The following is a 13,208-nucleotide window of genomic DNA, read 5'->3' on the forward strand; positions in this document are numbered from 1 at the left end:
CAATAGACATCACTTTTTATTAAATGACATACCGATATCCGAGGTGGCAAGTTTTTGCTTGAAAGAACCATTGCTGAGATCACACATACAGTATTTGCATCACAGACCTTCTCATGACTTACTCCAGTATATCAACCAGTACGAATTATTCTGGCGTTGTTTTGTTGCCGTCATGAAACATGTCCGACGCTTGCATGATGACAACAGTTGACAAAATCAACTTTCTGTGTCCTTTCCAAATCTGTTTCATACTGAATTAATTTCATAAATGGAAGCCCATTTCAGGATTCCGAGGCAGACTAGGTCCCCAGTACCCTATGCTTGTAAGTGTTCTAACAATGATGTGGTTGGTAAGGTTGAGAATGTGTCACCTAGTTGGATAAATGCTCGTGCTATCAACCACTTGTTTGTCGGGTCCGAATATTTACACTGCGGCGTAAAACAACCTTCACTTACAAACTCATTAGTTGAGAGGCCGTTTCGATCACTTAACGCTGTACGTGTTTAAATATTGAATAAGCCATAATTATCCAACGTTGAATAAGATCACATAAGACATCAGAATAAATCACTAAACGTTCGTAATAAATTCGATCACTATTGATTCTAACACTTTAAGTAGCAAACCCGGTAGGGAATTATCTCTGATTAACGATCAGTAAAAACACCTGCAGAACAGTCATCTTTATGCAGTAGTATTTGAACTGCATCACCCGCGGAGAGGCCAACACTGAAATGCAAGCAAACAATTAACTCATTCTCAAACCCCGAACCAAGATAACCCCAACACGACAGACAGCCGGGCATAGTTGTGGAACTAAGCCGAGGTGAAATTACATTACCCTTTACAAGCATGCGAGATTACAGTGTACCCTGGGCCAAAATGATGTTATTTCGAATCCCATTTACATTGTATTTGGACAACCCTATTTATGAATGATCTTTTTTAGCTTATATGTTATCTGAAATTATTATGTTTACTTTGCTTGAACTAAGAAACATGGACAGGAATGAAAGATGGATGTGACAGCCGGTTAAAGATTGAAATGATAAGGCACCGAATTTTCTCTTTAATGCTACGAAAATGAAATTGCAAACATGAGTCGATAAATTCAAGAGTATTGATCAAGTTAAAATGAAGGAAATATCATCTGAAAAAAACTATAATAAAAGTTTTACAAGAATAAAAACATGTATTTTATTAAAACATAAAAGGACAGCATTAATACTGGTTGCACTTGGTACCCTGTTGTTATTTTAAAAAATAGTCTCAATTGAGGCAGTTCAAAACATTGTGATCAAAATTAGACTGTTTCTGTAGTCTTATAGACACTACACATCTTTATCCATGTTTCGATGTTTCCAACCGTTGTCATGTGGGTGGGGGTCGTTTCTCTTTCCAAACTTGTCTGTTGTTTGCCTTTCATGTGTTGTTTGGTCAACTCTGATTTATGCTAAGCACCAGAGGAACTGTGTAGTACCACCAGCACATTTCACTTTGTCTCTGATCAAAACAAAAGTCCTATATATCACTGATGTACTCCCCCGATCCATACAAGTCACTAAAGCATATATACCAGTCACATTTTGATAGGGATACGGACATATCTCATACTGTCAGAAAGCTTTGAAGACATCTTTATGTGTGTTTAGGTTGAAATGAAGCTGAATCCTTCCACAACCTTGTAGTAGCAAATAGTATTCGTCTGACATCTCCAAGCAATAAGTTCCTTATATAAATCCCTGCCTGGACACTAAGAATATCTCTATCAAAAGTATATACTTATATATAGTCTTTGTCAATAGTACAGTACACAAGGGCAGGTAACTCTAACCCCAACATATGTGTTGAAGGCAAAATGTGCACAACTGCAGGCTAATAGAATTATTGTGAAACTATAGTTTCTTCCTTAGGAATTTAGGAGTTGAGTTCTAAGTAAGGATAAAATATATGGATGAACAACTTATTCGTTGCTTGATAACTGTGTAAGAACCTACACCTTAACTTGCTCCTAACTGTAATAGTTTAGTTTATTAGTTTGTTTGTTGTTTAACACAGCACTAAGCAATATTCCAGCTATATGACGGTGGTCTGTAAATAATCGAGTCTGGACCAGACAATCCAGTGATTAATATCATGATCATCGATCCACACAATTGGGATCTGACCACCCGATCCCGTTAGTCCCCTCTCTTACGACAAGCATAACCGCCTTTCACGGCAAGCATGGGTTGGTGAAAACCTACCCCGGATCTTCACGGGTCTCTAACTGTAATAAAGACCTTTATCCATATATAGTATCCTTACTTAATGCAATAAGGGTGCAACTATTGCAATACCAGGCATTAGTTTGATAAGTCATGGTCACCGAAGTGGTAAACGTCTGAGACCTGCATCACTAGGGGCTTTCCTCCCACATTAAGCTGACATGCTGTGATATAACTGAAAACTGTTTTAAGTGGAGTTAAACCCAACTCACTCACTCACTCACTTGACATCAATACAATGCCAGCAGCTGCCGTGCACCAATAGTTGGATGATTCATTACACCTACTATTGAGCATCAGGTATCTTCCCGAGGCTAGAGAGTTAACTGACTATAAAAGTCTAGTTACCACCCTTGCCGAACTAGGCTGGAATTCCTGGGCTCGATCGTAGCGACACCAGTGGCTATTACGGGTTATGTACCTTCTAAGCCTCTCATATGGACCAATCAGATTCCACCTCTTGTTTCACCTGCATTTGCTTAAAACAAAATGGCAGCACCCAGTGAAGACAATCTGCTCAATAATCAAGATCTATATTGTGATAAAAAGGGTCGTACACCACAAAGTGCATCAAATCACACGAGCACGTTGATTAAAAACATGAAAAGATTTGGAAAATATCTGTTGACAACGAGTTGGCGGTGCACATGCTTTGTTAATCCTGCAATCGACCGAAATCTGCAGGACGGTTTACCAACCGGATTTCGATTTCGTTGCGCGATTTTGATTGGACTATGAATAGACTCCTTAGTCCAGCCAAAATGTAACTCCATAATACCTAGTTGGGCAAGGGTGAGACTGGAATTTTATAGTCAGTTAACACTCTTGCTTTGGGAAGATGAGCATCAGGCTGATGTCTGACATCTCGGTTACCCTCATGTCCAGGCCACAACAACTTCCATGTCATTAGGCCACGCCAATGCAACTACTTCTTTTACAGATATTTATCCCCATAACACTTGAAGGCAGGAGAGCAAAAACATATAAAAATAAAAACAAATTATTATTAAATTTATGAATTTATTATGTCTTTTACCTCATTTTCTTGAATATAACACATACCCCCATTTTGGGGAATCTATTTTGGGGAAATAGCTCTCCTTTCACTTTAGCGAGTGTTCGGCATACTTTGCTGGAGCTGACAGGATTGGACAAACTTAGTCATAAAGCATGGATAAAAGTTAATACCTTACTTTCATATTACCATTTTATTACCAGACTTTGGATCTCAGGCTTCTTTCAATCTATCAACACATTGTAAATAATAGTTGGATGCAAGAAACATAATCCGGATTCACTTCAGACAAATTTCAGAATTTCAGAAAATTTCCTGTATTTAGATATGGATTCATATCTATTTCTAAAGGGATTTTACTTTAACCGATATCAATTATCTTTTCAATTATAAGTACATATATGTCATTATTTCCAATTTTCAAAACAAACTGTAAGGTCACATTTTCTTAGAAATGTCAAACACAATAACAGGCAATCTTCATAACAGTATTTGTTTATCACAGAATACTCGCCAAAACAAACAAACACAATGACAATATGCCCATGTTCAGTCTTCGTCCCCTTTGAGCTGGGAGTAGAGGTTCACTGTTGCCTCATCGCCATCACAAACTGCTTCATCAGCAATTTTCTGCAAGCAGATAGATAGCCATGAAGTACAAGTAACATCCAAGTGATAACATATCTACACCACAGATGAGTTTGTTGCAGTCAGTACTTTAAGTTAGAGGTGGGTATGTAAGGAGATGTTTTGTATGGCACTGTCTTTGGGTTTGCTCTTGAATATCTGGACAGATAATCTGCTCATCATATATATTTATTACAATGTGAAAACTGAGTGTGGCATTACAGTATCTATACATTTGAAAGGAACGATATCCGAACAATTCCAGACCTTGTGGGGGTAGATGATATTCCTGACACCCTACATGAACCAGAGGAAGATCCTTCTGGAAGAAGCTTATATTCCAGACACCCCACCTTAGCTAGAGGAAGATCCTTCTTGGAGTAGATGATAATCATCTCACTGTACCTTAGCTAGAGGAAGATCCTTCTGGGAGTAGATGATAATCATCTCACTGTACCTTAGCTAGAGGAAGATCCTTCTGGGAGTAGATGATAATCATCTCACTGTACCTTAGCTAGAGGAAGATCCTTCTGGGAGTAGATGATGTTCCTTATGACAGCTTGACGAGCCAGAGAGACATCATGACCTCTACTTGACCTGACTGACCCTGCAATCAGAGCCCGCTGGTAGTGTCGACGAGAAACTCTGCAACAAAATGTTGAGAAATTACAGTGATATGTAATAATGCACTGAACAAAGTAATTGGATATTGGAAATTTTACATCTGTAAATTGTATATTTATAAATCTATCCTATCTCACACTATGTATTTCTTCTTCCTTCTTTCGATCATAAATGGAAATGTGCTTGAACAAAGTTTCCAGCTTCTAAAAAACAAATCACCCGAACACATCCCAGCAGCACCATGGTCACCACCCAAACAAATGGGTCATGCACTGTTATCCCGTGCATAGCTGTGATGCAGGGAAGGTCGGAAGGGCATATAGCATGTGAGACAGAATAAGTACATTAATATACAATTTATAGGAAAATTTCCTAATTGTTTAATACTTAGCTGACTAATGTTGCTACAAGAAGTGCCAACTTTTCAATTTAAAAGCAACAAAAAAAACGGATACCAAAATGTTCTTGATATCTGCTGCCAACATTGAATTTTGAAATCAAAGACATTTGTCATGGTGGTCAGAGCTGTACTAATGCCCATCTAAGGACTACCATCAATACATGAAGGAAAGGTAAGGGGTGGGAGACTTTCAGAAGCAACTGACTTGTTACTCTTGATGGACAGCGCTCCCATCATCAGCAGCACTGCCGAGCAGCCAGGATCAATCTTGAGAACCTCAGCGGCCGCCTCGTCAAACACACTCCGCAGCTGTTGCTTGTCCCCGCTTCCTGACTGCAGACACAATACAACCATGTCATCGTATAGCAGCACTTATAGAAGTATAGATGAGGAGCAGGATTACTTATGTCCTCAATGTGCATTTTTGGCACTTTGTTTGAAACAATAGATACGAATAAACACATACCTCTTTTGATGCTACATTATATATACATGTGTTGGACTCTGATCCATGGCGGGTCTCCAACCTATGATGGACTGCCTCAATTGCAGCAGATGTATACATCCAGATAGATGTATATTCGTCTTTGATAGGCCAGATGTTATATGCTGTTATTTAGATAGCAATGTTATAAGGCCGAACCACACTTTGACAGAATGTGAGAAAATGTGATTAATACTTCTATGTACACTGTTTAGAGCAATGTGTTCATTTGGGTGAACACTACAGATACTTAATGTTCAGGCAGAATGTTCTTTGCCAGTCCGTCTCTTTCAGTCAGTGCAAGATCTGACAATTATCTATACAATTTGGAATTGATCAGTCATTTGTAGTACGACAGTGATGTGTAGGAGTTGTGTACAGTACATGTCTCCCCATGAACAGTTTGAATTGTAAATGTGCCATAGATTTGAGAATCAGTCCTGGATATCTAAATGAATCATTATTGACATGCCATTATACATCAGACTTCTAAATCTGACACAAACCAGGCAATCTGAGTCCTACAATGTTGTACATAAATATTAAAAAGTAATTTTAAACACTGTTTGATAAGTCTTTTCTTGTGATGCAGTCGTGATGTGGAGTGACGTGAATTAAGTTACAGATTGAGTGAACATGTATAGATTTACATAATGTGTGTGTGACATTCAAACAATACCAAACTAGGAAACACTGACGATTGGTTTCACATCTTGTCCTACAAACACAGGGACTGCAACATGAGATCCTGTAAATAATCAAGTCTGGGCAAGGCAAATCAGTGTTTGACAGCATATAATGCAACGATCCCTGTCATCAGCGTACGATGACACACAGCCAGCCAGGTAAGCTCATTAGTTTGAGGAGAGGCCCACCTGCTTGTACTGCACTGCTTGTTTTTGTTTGTTTGTTGTTTAACGCTGCACTCAGAAATATTCCAGCTATATGACGGCAGTCTGTAAATAATCGAGTCTGGTTCAGACAATCCAGTGATTGACATCATGGGGATCGATCTACACAATTGGGATACGATGACATGCATCAACCAAGTCAGCGAGCCTGACCACCCGTTTCCGTTAGTCGCTGTTTACGGCAAGCATGGGTTGCTGAAGACCTATATCACCCCGGTTATTCTAGGGTTGCACCTACCATGATTTGTTGGTACGACAGAGAGGCCAACTTGAGGAGTGACTCCAGCTGCACCTGTCGCTGACTGAAGCAAACACGTCATGGTCACACAGATAAGCATGGAGGATGATACTTAAAACAGACATACAATTCAACAAAGGGTATAGACATATATACAGACTATACTATTTGCTATGACAACAAACAGTACAGTGATGAAGATGTTATCAATATCAGTAGCAGGGACCCCAGGTCTTACAAGATGAATGGGTTCATACACCATGAGACCGAAGAGGTTTACCTGAATGTTAACTCCACTTTTGGCAAATTTCTCATTACAAGTTACAAACTAGGGTTTGGGTGAAATAATGATGTGTGACAATTAGTTTGCCTTGTCTCTTAGACTCTCGGTATGGTAAATCATAGTGTGTACAGGATTAATTGTGACGTGAAAAGCACGTCATTTCACATTAAATATAGTGTGTAGAGGCCGGCCAGCTGACTTGTATTGGTTTTGACAAGACAGCAAGTGGTCAAACAGACAGCCAGATCTAATAAAGAGTAAAGATATTGTCCTCCCAGCTGCAGACATCCCTGCATACCTGTCGGCCTGGGCCAGCTGCAGAGTGTGTCTGATGGTAGTGTCTGCCTCCGCCATCAGCCCCTTCTGCAGGTACATCTCCGTCAGTACCTGGGCCAAGACACACAGGTCTCATTACTCCATTGCTTTAGAACTGCAGGATGTCTACTGCCATTAAAAGGTGTGTGATACCTCTACATCTATGAAAGTACCAACAACATGTACCATAATGTACTGTGTAGAACTTCACATCTTAACAGCACGAAATATTGTCAGCCATTTTGTAATTTTTTGCTGCATCACATATTAACATCATGAATAACATAAGTTTGTTCAAATCATTTTCAAATTTGTTCACATGATAATGTTGTTAATTGTACAGTGTGCGGTAAATATAGAAAACAAAGGACAAAAATAAACAAACCAAATTGTATGTTTTGTTTGTTTCATATAGCTCCCTTTCCTATGTTCAAAGTACAAAACAGGTAGAATATCTCCCTGTTCACAAGGAATGAACACTGACTCCTGATTCTGTCTGACCTGCCACAGATAGAGTTGTCTCCCCTCCATGCAGACCTTCCCTTGAACGGCCTGGAGGTCATCTGTCAAGGCTCCTTCAAGGACCTCAGCAAACAGTCCTGAGCTGTCTGTGGCAGTCGGTAGACAGGATAACTACAAATACAGAAATATAATTAGAGTCATGGCACCACAAATTAGCTGGTTATAAACTCTATTCACTTCACAAGTTAAACATGTCAACAACAGCAGATACTTTATGTATTTGTTGCATCAAATCTATTGCAGATGTGATCAACATCCCAAAAGATCAGGGTACGATTACACACAACAAAGTCACCAAGCCTGAGTCAATACATAGACAAGCATAGGCTGTCAGGAACATCCTACTGTTCCTTACCTCATGGCAATCAATCAGTGACAGTGAATCGGTGTGTAGCACCCTGGAAGTGTTCCTCACCTGCTGGAGTGCCTCCTTGGCCTCGCTCCCTTTGTTACTGAGTACCAGACTGACGACCCTCTGTCTCCAGCACCAGAGTGCCACTCCAGGCTGAGGGGAGTGTTCAGACTCCAGCATTCCTTGTATACGCTGCTGCTCTATGTTCAGAAGCTGACGTCGTCTCTCATCACCACTCAGCACAGCTTCAGCATGGACAGCTGCGATCAAACTGCACTGATTGGACACCTTGTCTGAAAAATGGGGATATTGACCCTTTGAATTTCCAGTTCAGCGGAGCCAAAATTTGTTCCAACCAAATTTGACATGACAAATGGAACAATTCCACCCTTACACAGATATATCAAACACACACATCTTACAAACAACAGATCCCTACCTGGATAGAGGTGCAGAGCCTTCTGCGCAGAGGACAGAGCATTGTTCCGTGTGTCGCACCTGCTGTGGAGTCCGCCCTGGAGCTGACCTACGGTCAACAGAGTGGACACCGACTGAAACAAAGGAGACTCTAAACACAGGACACTTTGGTCGGATCTGCCATCATGTGAAGAGAAGGTCACGAGTAACTGGTGGTCTAACAGAGTAACAGTGTAAACAAACAACTAGACAGGACACATCCACTGCACAGAGGACCTGGCTGAGTACAATCACCTGTATCGTACAAAACACTGAATACAAAGGGGACACGTGACTATTCAAATGAGTTGCCTATCCACAGCATACAGGTCTGTGTTGTGGTCATTACACAAATCCTCACACCGAATCAGCCTTTACCCCATCATCATGTTGAGAGATAACTGAAATTAAAAATCATGTTGCATATATGCTGGTACAGTTGTCTAAAGCCAAACAGGTTGATATTTGTTTATTGCTTAACGCCACACTAAGCATTATTTCTAGCGGTGAACATTGTGATCAATACCAGTAGGGTACGATGATAATGAAGAAACCAAGTCACTGAGTCTGACCACCATCTTCCTGAGGCAAGGGAATTAACCAGATATATGTCCAGTTTCCAACCTTGCCGAACTAGGCTGAAATTATGGAGTTATAGTTTTTCTGGACTAACAAGTCTATCCATAATCCAATCAAAATTGTGTATCGATATCAACATCCCGTTTGTAAACGGCTGTGCAGATATTGATCGATTACAGGATTTGCAAAGTATGTGTACTGCCAAATCGGCATCAACAGATATTTCCAAATCTTTCCATGTTTTTAATCAAGGCGTTCACATGACTTGATGCATGTTAGGCAACTTCCCTGGGTTCGGTTCCGCCCCACCCTGAAGCGCATGTTGCACATGTGGTGTCACTGCTGGGTGAACAGAGGCATATTTTGAACAAAATCTCCTACGCTGAAGGGGAAATACGCCTCTGTTCACCCAGCAGTGAATGGGTGACCGTGAGGATGAGATGGTAATGTGACCTTCTAGCACCTCACAGGCAGCTTCGGTTGTATACCTCCCATGGAACTGAGAATGAAAATCAAGTGCACACTGATCCAATGACCAGGGTAATAATGTTATGCTTTGAGCATGCTTTAGGAAGTGAATTTGGTGCATCATAAATATGCAAATTATTACTTTTATTAAGTCAGCCAGGCTACCAAACAGCTCTAAAGTAACCTCTTGTGATAAGTAAATGTATCTTGTACATTTCAGGACTCAGGACCTATTCTGACCCAGCATCCCTGCAAGGGCGACCTGTTAGAAACTCTGCAACTACGTACCTTGTCTTCAGAGTGAGCGAGATCCTGTGAGGCCCGTGCACAGTGGGATGCTGCGTCTCCCAGGTCCGGGAAGAAACTGGACAGTATGGAAGACAACACTCGCCATAACCGCGGACAGGATGGGTTCTTCTGAATAACTCTCTGAATAGAACGCTTGGCCTCTTTAAGATTACCCTGTAATTTGATTTAAACTGTTTACTGTCTACATGGATAGGACACAAGTGAAAACAATATTGTTTTTATCTTGAAATAAAATACCCAATTTCTTTCATATGTGGTCAATACATGTAGTACATTTTTAACTTCAAACTATTTACTCATAATAGGAAGTCACCATTGTACTTAAGTGAGTGAGAAAGCTTCAATGCCATGTTGGATAGTATTTCATTTATATCACAGCAGTGGATTATTGCACTTATATAGCAACGTGCAAGTATGTGTGTGTGTGTGTGTGTGTGTGTGTGTGTGTGTGTGTGTGAGCAGCTGTTTGTACTAGTCTGGACAAATGCTGATTCTATAGTGCTAGCTCACAGAGATACCATGCCACAGTTTAACATGAACATCCCACTCAGACACAGTATACTGACTCCGAGCTTACCAGTCCTTCATTTAGCCCTTTAACGTTGAGGGCCAGGCAGGGTTACAACAAGTACCATCTTTTAATGTTTTTTGGTATGATGCGGCTGGGGATCAAACCCACCACCTTCCTCTCTCTATGCAGACTAGGGCTGGGACAGGTAACTCGGGTACTCGTGTGGGTCCTGAGAAAGACTTGGGTACCCACAGTATTACCCAGACCCTTGGTTAGTCACATAACATATTGTTTAATGACAAAAACTCACTGGAGCTCAGTGGTTACACTACAAGTCGCTAATGTTCCCATTTCTTTATGATGATGCACACATTCCTTTTGACTTGCATATGTTTGAGTAAAGATGAAGCTTCAGTCATACGCATGATTCGATCGTTTCATAAGAGAGCATATATCTACTATATGGTCTCTGGTTTCAAACATGTATCTAAACAGTTTTTGCCAGGGCTACAGTTAAACTATTCCCAGTTAGACATTGTGTTCCCAACTCTTGAGACCTACAGTGGGTACCCGGGGTAGGGTAGGGTAGGGTAGGGTAGGGTAATAGAGGGTTGGATACCTGGGTAGTAAATTTGGACCAGTCCCAGCCATAATGCAGATGCTCAACCACGGAAGCAGTCTACTCGGGTATGACAGATAAGGGATCATATTTGGGATAAATCAAGGATTCAAACCCTGAACCAGCAAATCCTTGTATGACAAGGGGACACAACTTGAACAGTGACTTGTAGCTGTGTAGACCACTGGGCCAACCCCCATTTTGTTTAGAAAACTCTTGTTATTTTACTGGTATATCCTGATATTTCAGTATGATCAGGTTAAGGAAAGATATAGGTTCTCAGGCAATACAAATGAAAAATTGTGAGGTCAGTCAGGGAGGCTTTTTGGTATATTTTATTTCTGTGTGTGAATGTGCCAGAGGCAAGAGGAGTCAAAGTTTATAAATACCCCATCAAGTCTAAGTAAAGCCTAAATAAACTGCTTTCCTGCTTCTACTGATGAAGGAAAGCCTGTGTACTGTGTATCCACCTACCTGCAGTATACACACAGCAGCAGACAGCCAGGTGACGTCTGGTAGTGATGGATCTTTATCTCCCAGCTTGAAGAGTTCCTGTATGGCTGCCGTGGCGAGGGTGGCGTCAGACTGCAGCAGCCCTAGCGAGCACAGAGCCTGGAGCCCTAGAGCCGACGGAGGAGCCTGCTGGGATCTGTCACAATATGTCCAGGGGAATCAAAGGACTGACATATTTGGATATAATTTTTTTTTATGCAACCTATACAGCTATGTTACACAAGATTTGTGACATTTTAACATTAAAATACTTATTGCTATACATATGTAATCTTTTGTGTTACACAGATGAAAATATGTTGAAGAGTTACCCATTAAACAGTGCTGTTTTGGCACCCTCGACATCACCGAACCTGTAGGCCACCATGCCTAGTGCGGAGTAGATGTGGGACTTGTCCTCATCCAGCTCAGCCATACCAAGGGCCATGTTGTAGGCTAGAGGGAATAAATAACAGATAAAGTCCATTGATTATTGGTAATTCCAGAGAAGTGAATCATACTAAACATATTCCTTAAAACTTTGACAAAGTTCTGTCAACTTTCTCTGCAACCTGTAAGTGTCCTAAATACCTGCCAAGCACCCCACACCCTACTCTACCCACCCTGGTACCTGCCCATCACCCCACAACCTGCTGTACCTGGTACCTGCTCAGCACCCCACAACCTGCTGTACCTGGTACCTGCTCAGCACCCCACAACCTGTTGTACCCACCCTGGTACCTGCCCAGCACCCAACAACATGCTGTACCCACCCTGGTACCTGACCAGCACAACACAACCTGCCCACTCACCCTGGTACCTGCCCAGCACCCCACAACCTGCTGTACCCACCCTGGTACCTGCCCAGCACCCCACAACCTGCTGTACCTGGTACCTGCTCAGCACCCCACAACTTGCTGTAGCTGGTACCTGCCCATCACCCCACAACCTGCTGTACCTGGTACCTGCTCAGCACTCCACAACCTGCTGTACCTGGTACCTGCCCAGCATCCGACACCCTGCTCTACCTGGTACCTGCCCAGCACCTCACAACCTACTCTACCCACCCTGGTACCTGCCCATCACCCCACAACCTGCTGTACCTGGTACCTGCTCAGCACCCCACAACCTGCTGTACCTGGTACCTGCTCAGCACCCCACAACCTGTTGTACCCACCCTGGTACCTGCCCAGCACCCAACAACATGCTGTACCCACCCTGGTACCTGCCCAGCACAACACAACCTGCCCACTCACCCTGGTACCTGCCCAGCACCCCACAACCTGCTGTACCCACCCTGGTACCTGCCCAGCACCCCACAACCTGCTGTACCTGGTACCTGCTCAGCACCCCACAACCTGCTGTACCTGGTACCTGCTCAGCACTCCACAACCTGCTGTACCTGGTACCTGCCCAGCATCCGACACCCTGCTCTACCTGGTACCTGCCCAGCACCTCACAACCTACTCTACCCACCCTGGTACCTGCCCAGCACCCCACAACTTGCTGTACCTGGTACCTGCCCAGCACCCCACAACTTGCTGTACCTGGTACCTGCCCAGCACCTCACAACCTACTCTACCCACCCTGGTACCTGCCCAGCACCCGACACCCTGCTCTACCTGGTACCTGCCCAGCACCTCACAACCTACTCTACCCACCCTGGTACCTGCCCAGCACCCCACAACTTGCTGTACCTGGTACCTGCTCAGCACCCCCACAACCTGCTGTACCT

General features: G+C 42.5%; 1 protein-coding gene across 1 annotated transcript in view; it reads right to left on the reverse strand.

The window, feature by feature from the left end:
• Positions 1-3,268: 3,268 nt before the first annotated feature.
• LOC124135690 (tetratricopeptide repeat protein 37-like) overlaps positions 3,269-13,208 on the reverse strand; it is a 68,261-nt gene continuing 58,321 nt past the window's right edge. The window contains exons 34-44 of the mRNA XM_048395808.1: positions 11,806-11,929; positions 11,456-11,630; positions 9,831-10,004; positions 8,479-8,590; positions 8,103-8,332; positions 7,667-7,798; positions 7,149-7,237; positions 6,568-6,631; positions 5,140-5,267; positions 4,420-4,555; positions 3,269-3,913 (exon numbers count right to left, since the gene is read on the reverse strand). Coding sequence (XP_048251765.1) covers positions 3,833-3,913; positions 4,420-4,555; positions 5,140-5,267; positions 6,568-6,631; positions 7,149-7,237; positions 7,667-7,798; positions 8,103-8,332; positions 8,479-8,590; positions 9,831-10,004; positions 11,456-11,630; positions 11,806-11,929 — 1,445 coding nt within the window. The 3' untranslated portion in view covers positions 3,269-3,832. The remainder of the gene's footprint in view (positions 3,914-4,419; positions 4,556-5,139; positions 5,268-6,567; positions 6,632-7,148; positions 7,238-7,666; positions 7,799-8,102; positions 8,333-8,478; positions 8,591-9,830; positions 10,005-11,455; positions 11,631-11,805; positions 11,930-13,208) is intronic.

The sequence above is a fragment of the Haliotis rufescens genome, unplaced genomic scaffold (genome assembly GCF_023055435.1).
Source record: "Haliotis rufescens isolate VD_foot unplaced genomic scaffold, xgHalRufe1.0.p SCAF_1, whole genome shotgun sequence".
NCBI lineage: Eukaryota > Metazoa > Mollusca > Gastropoda > Lepetellida > Haliotidae > Haliotis > Haliotis rufescens.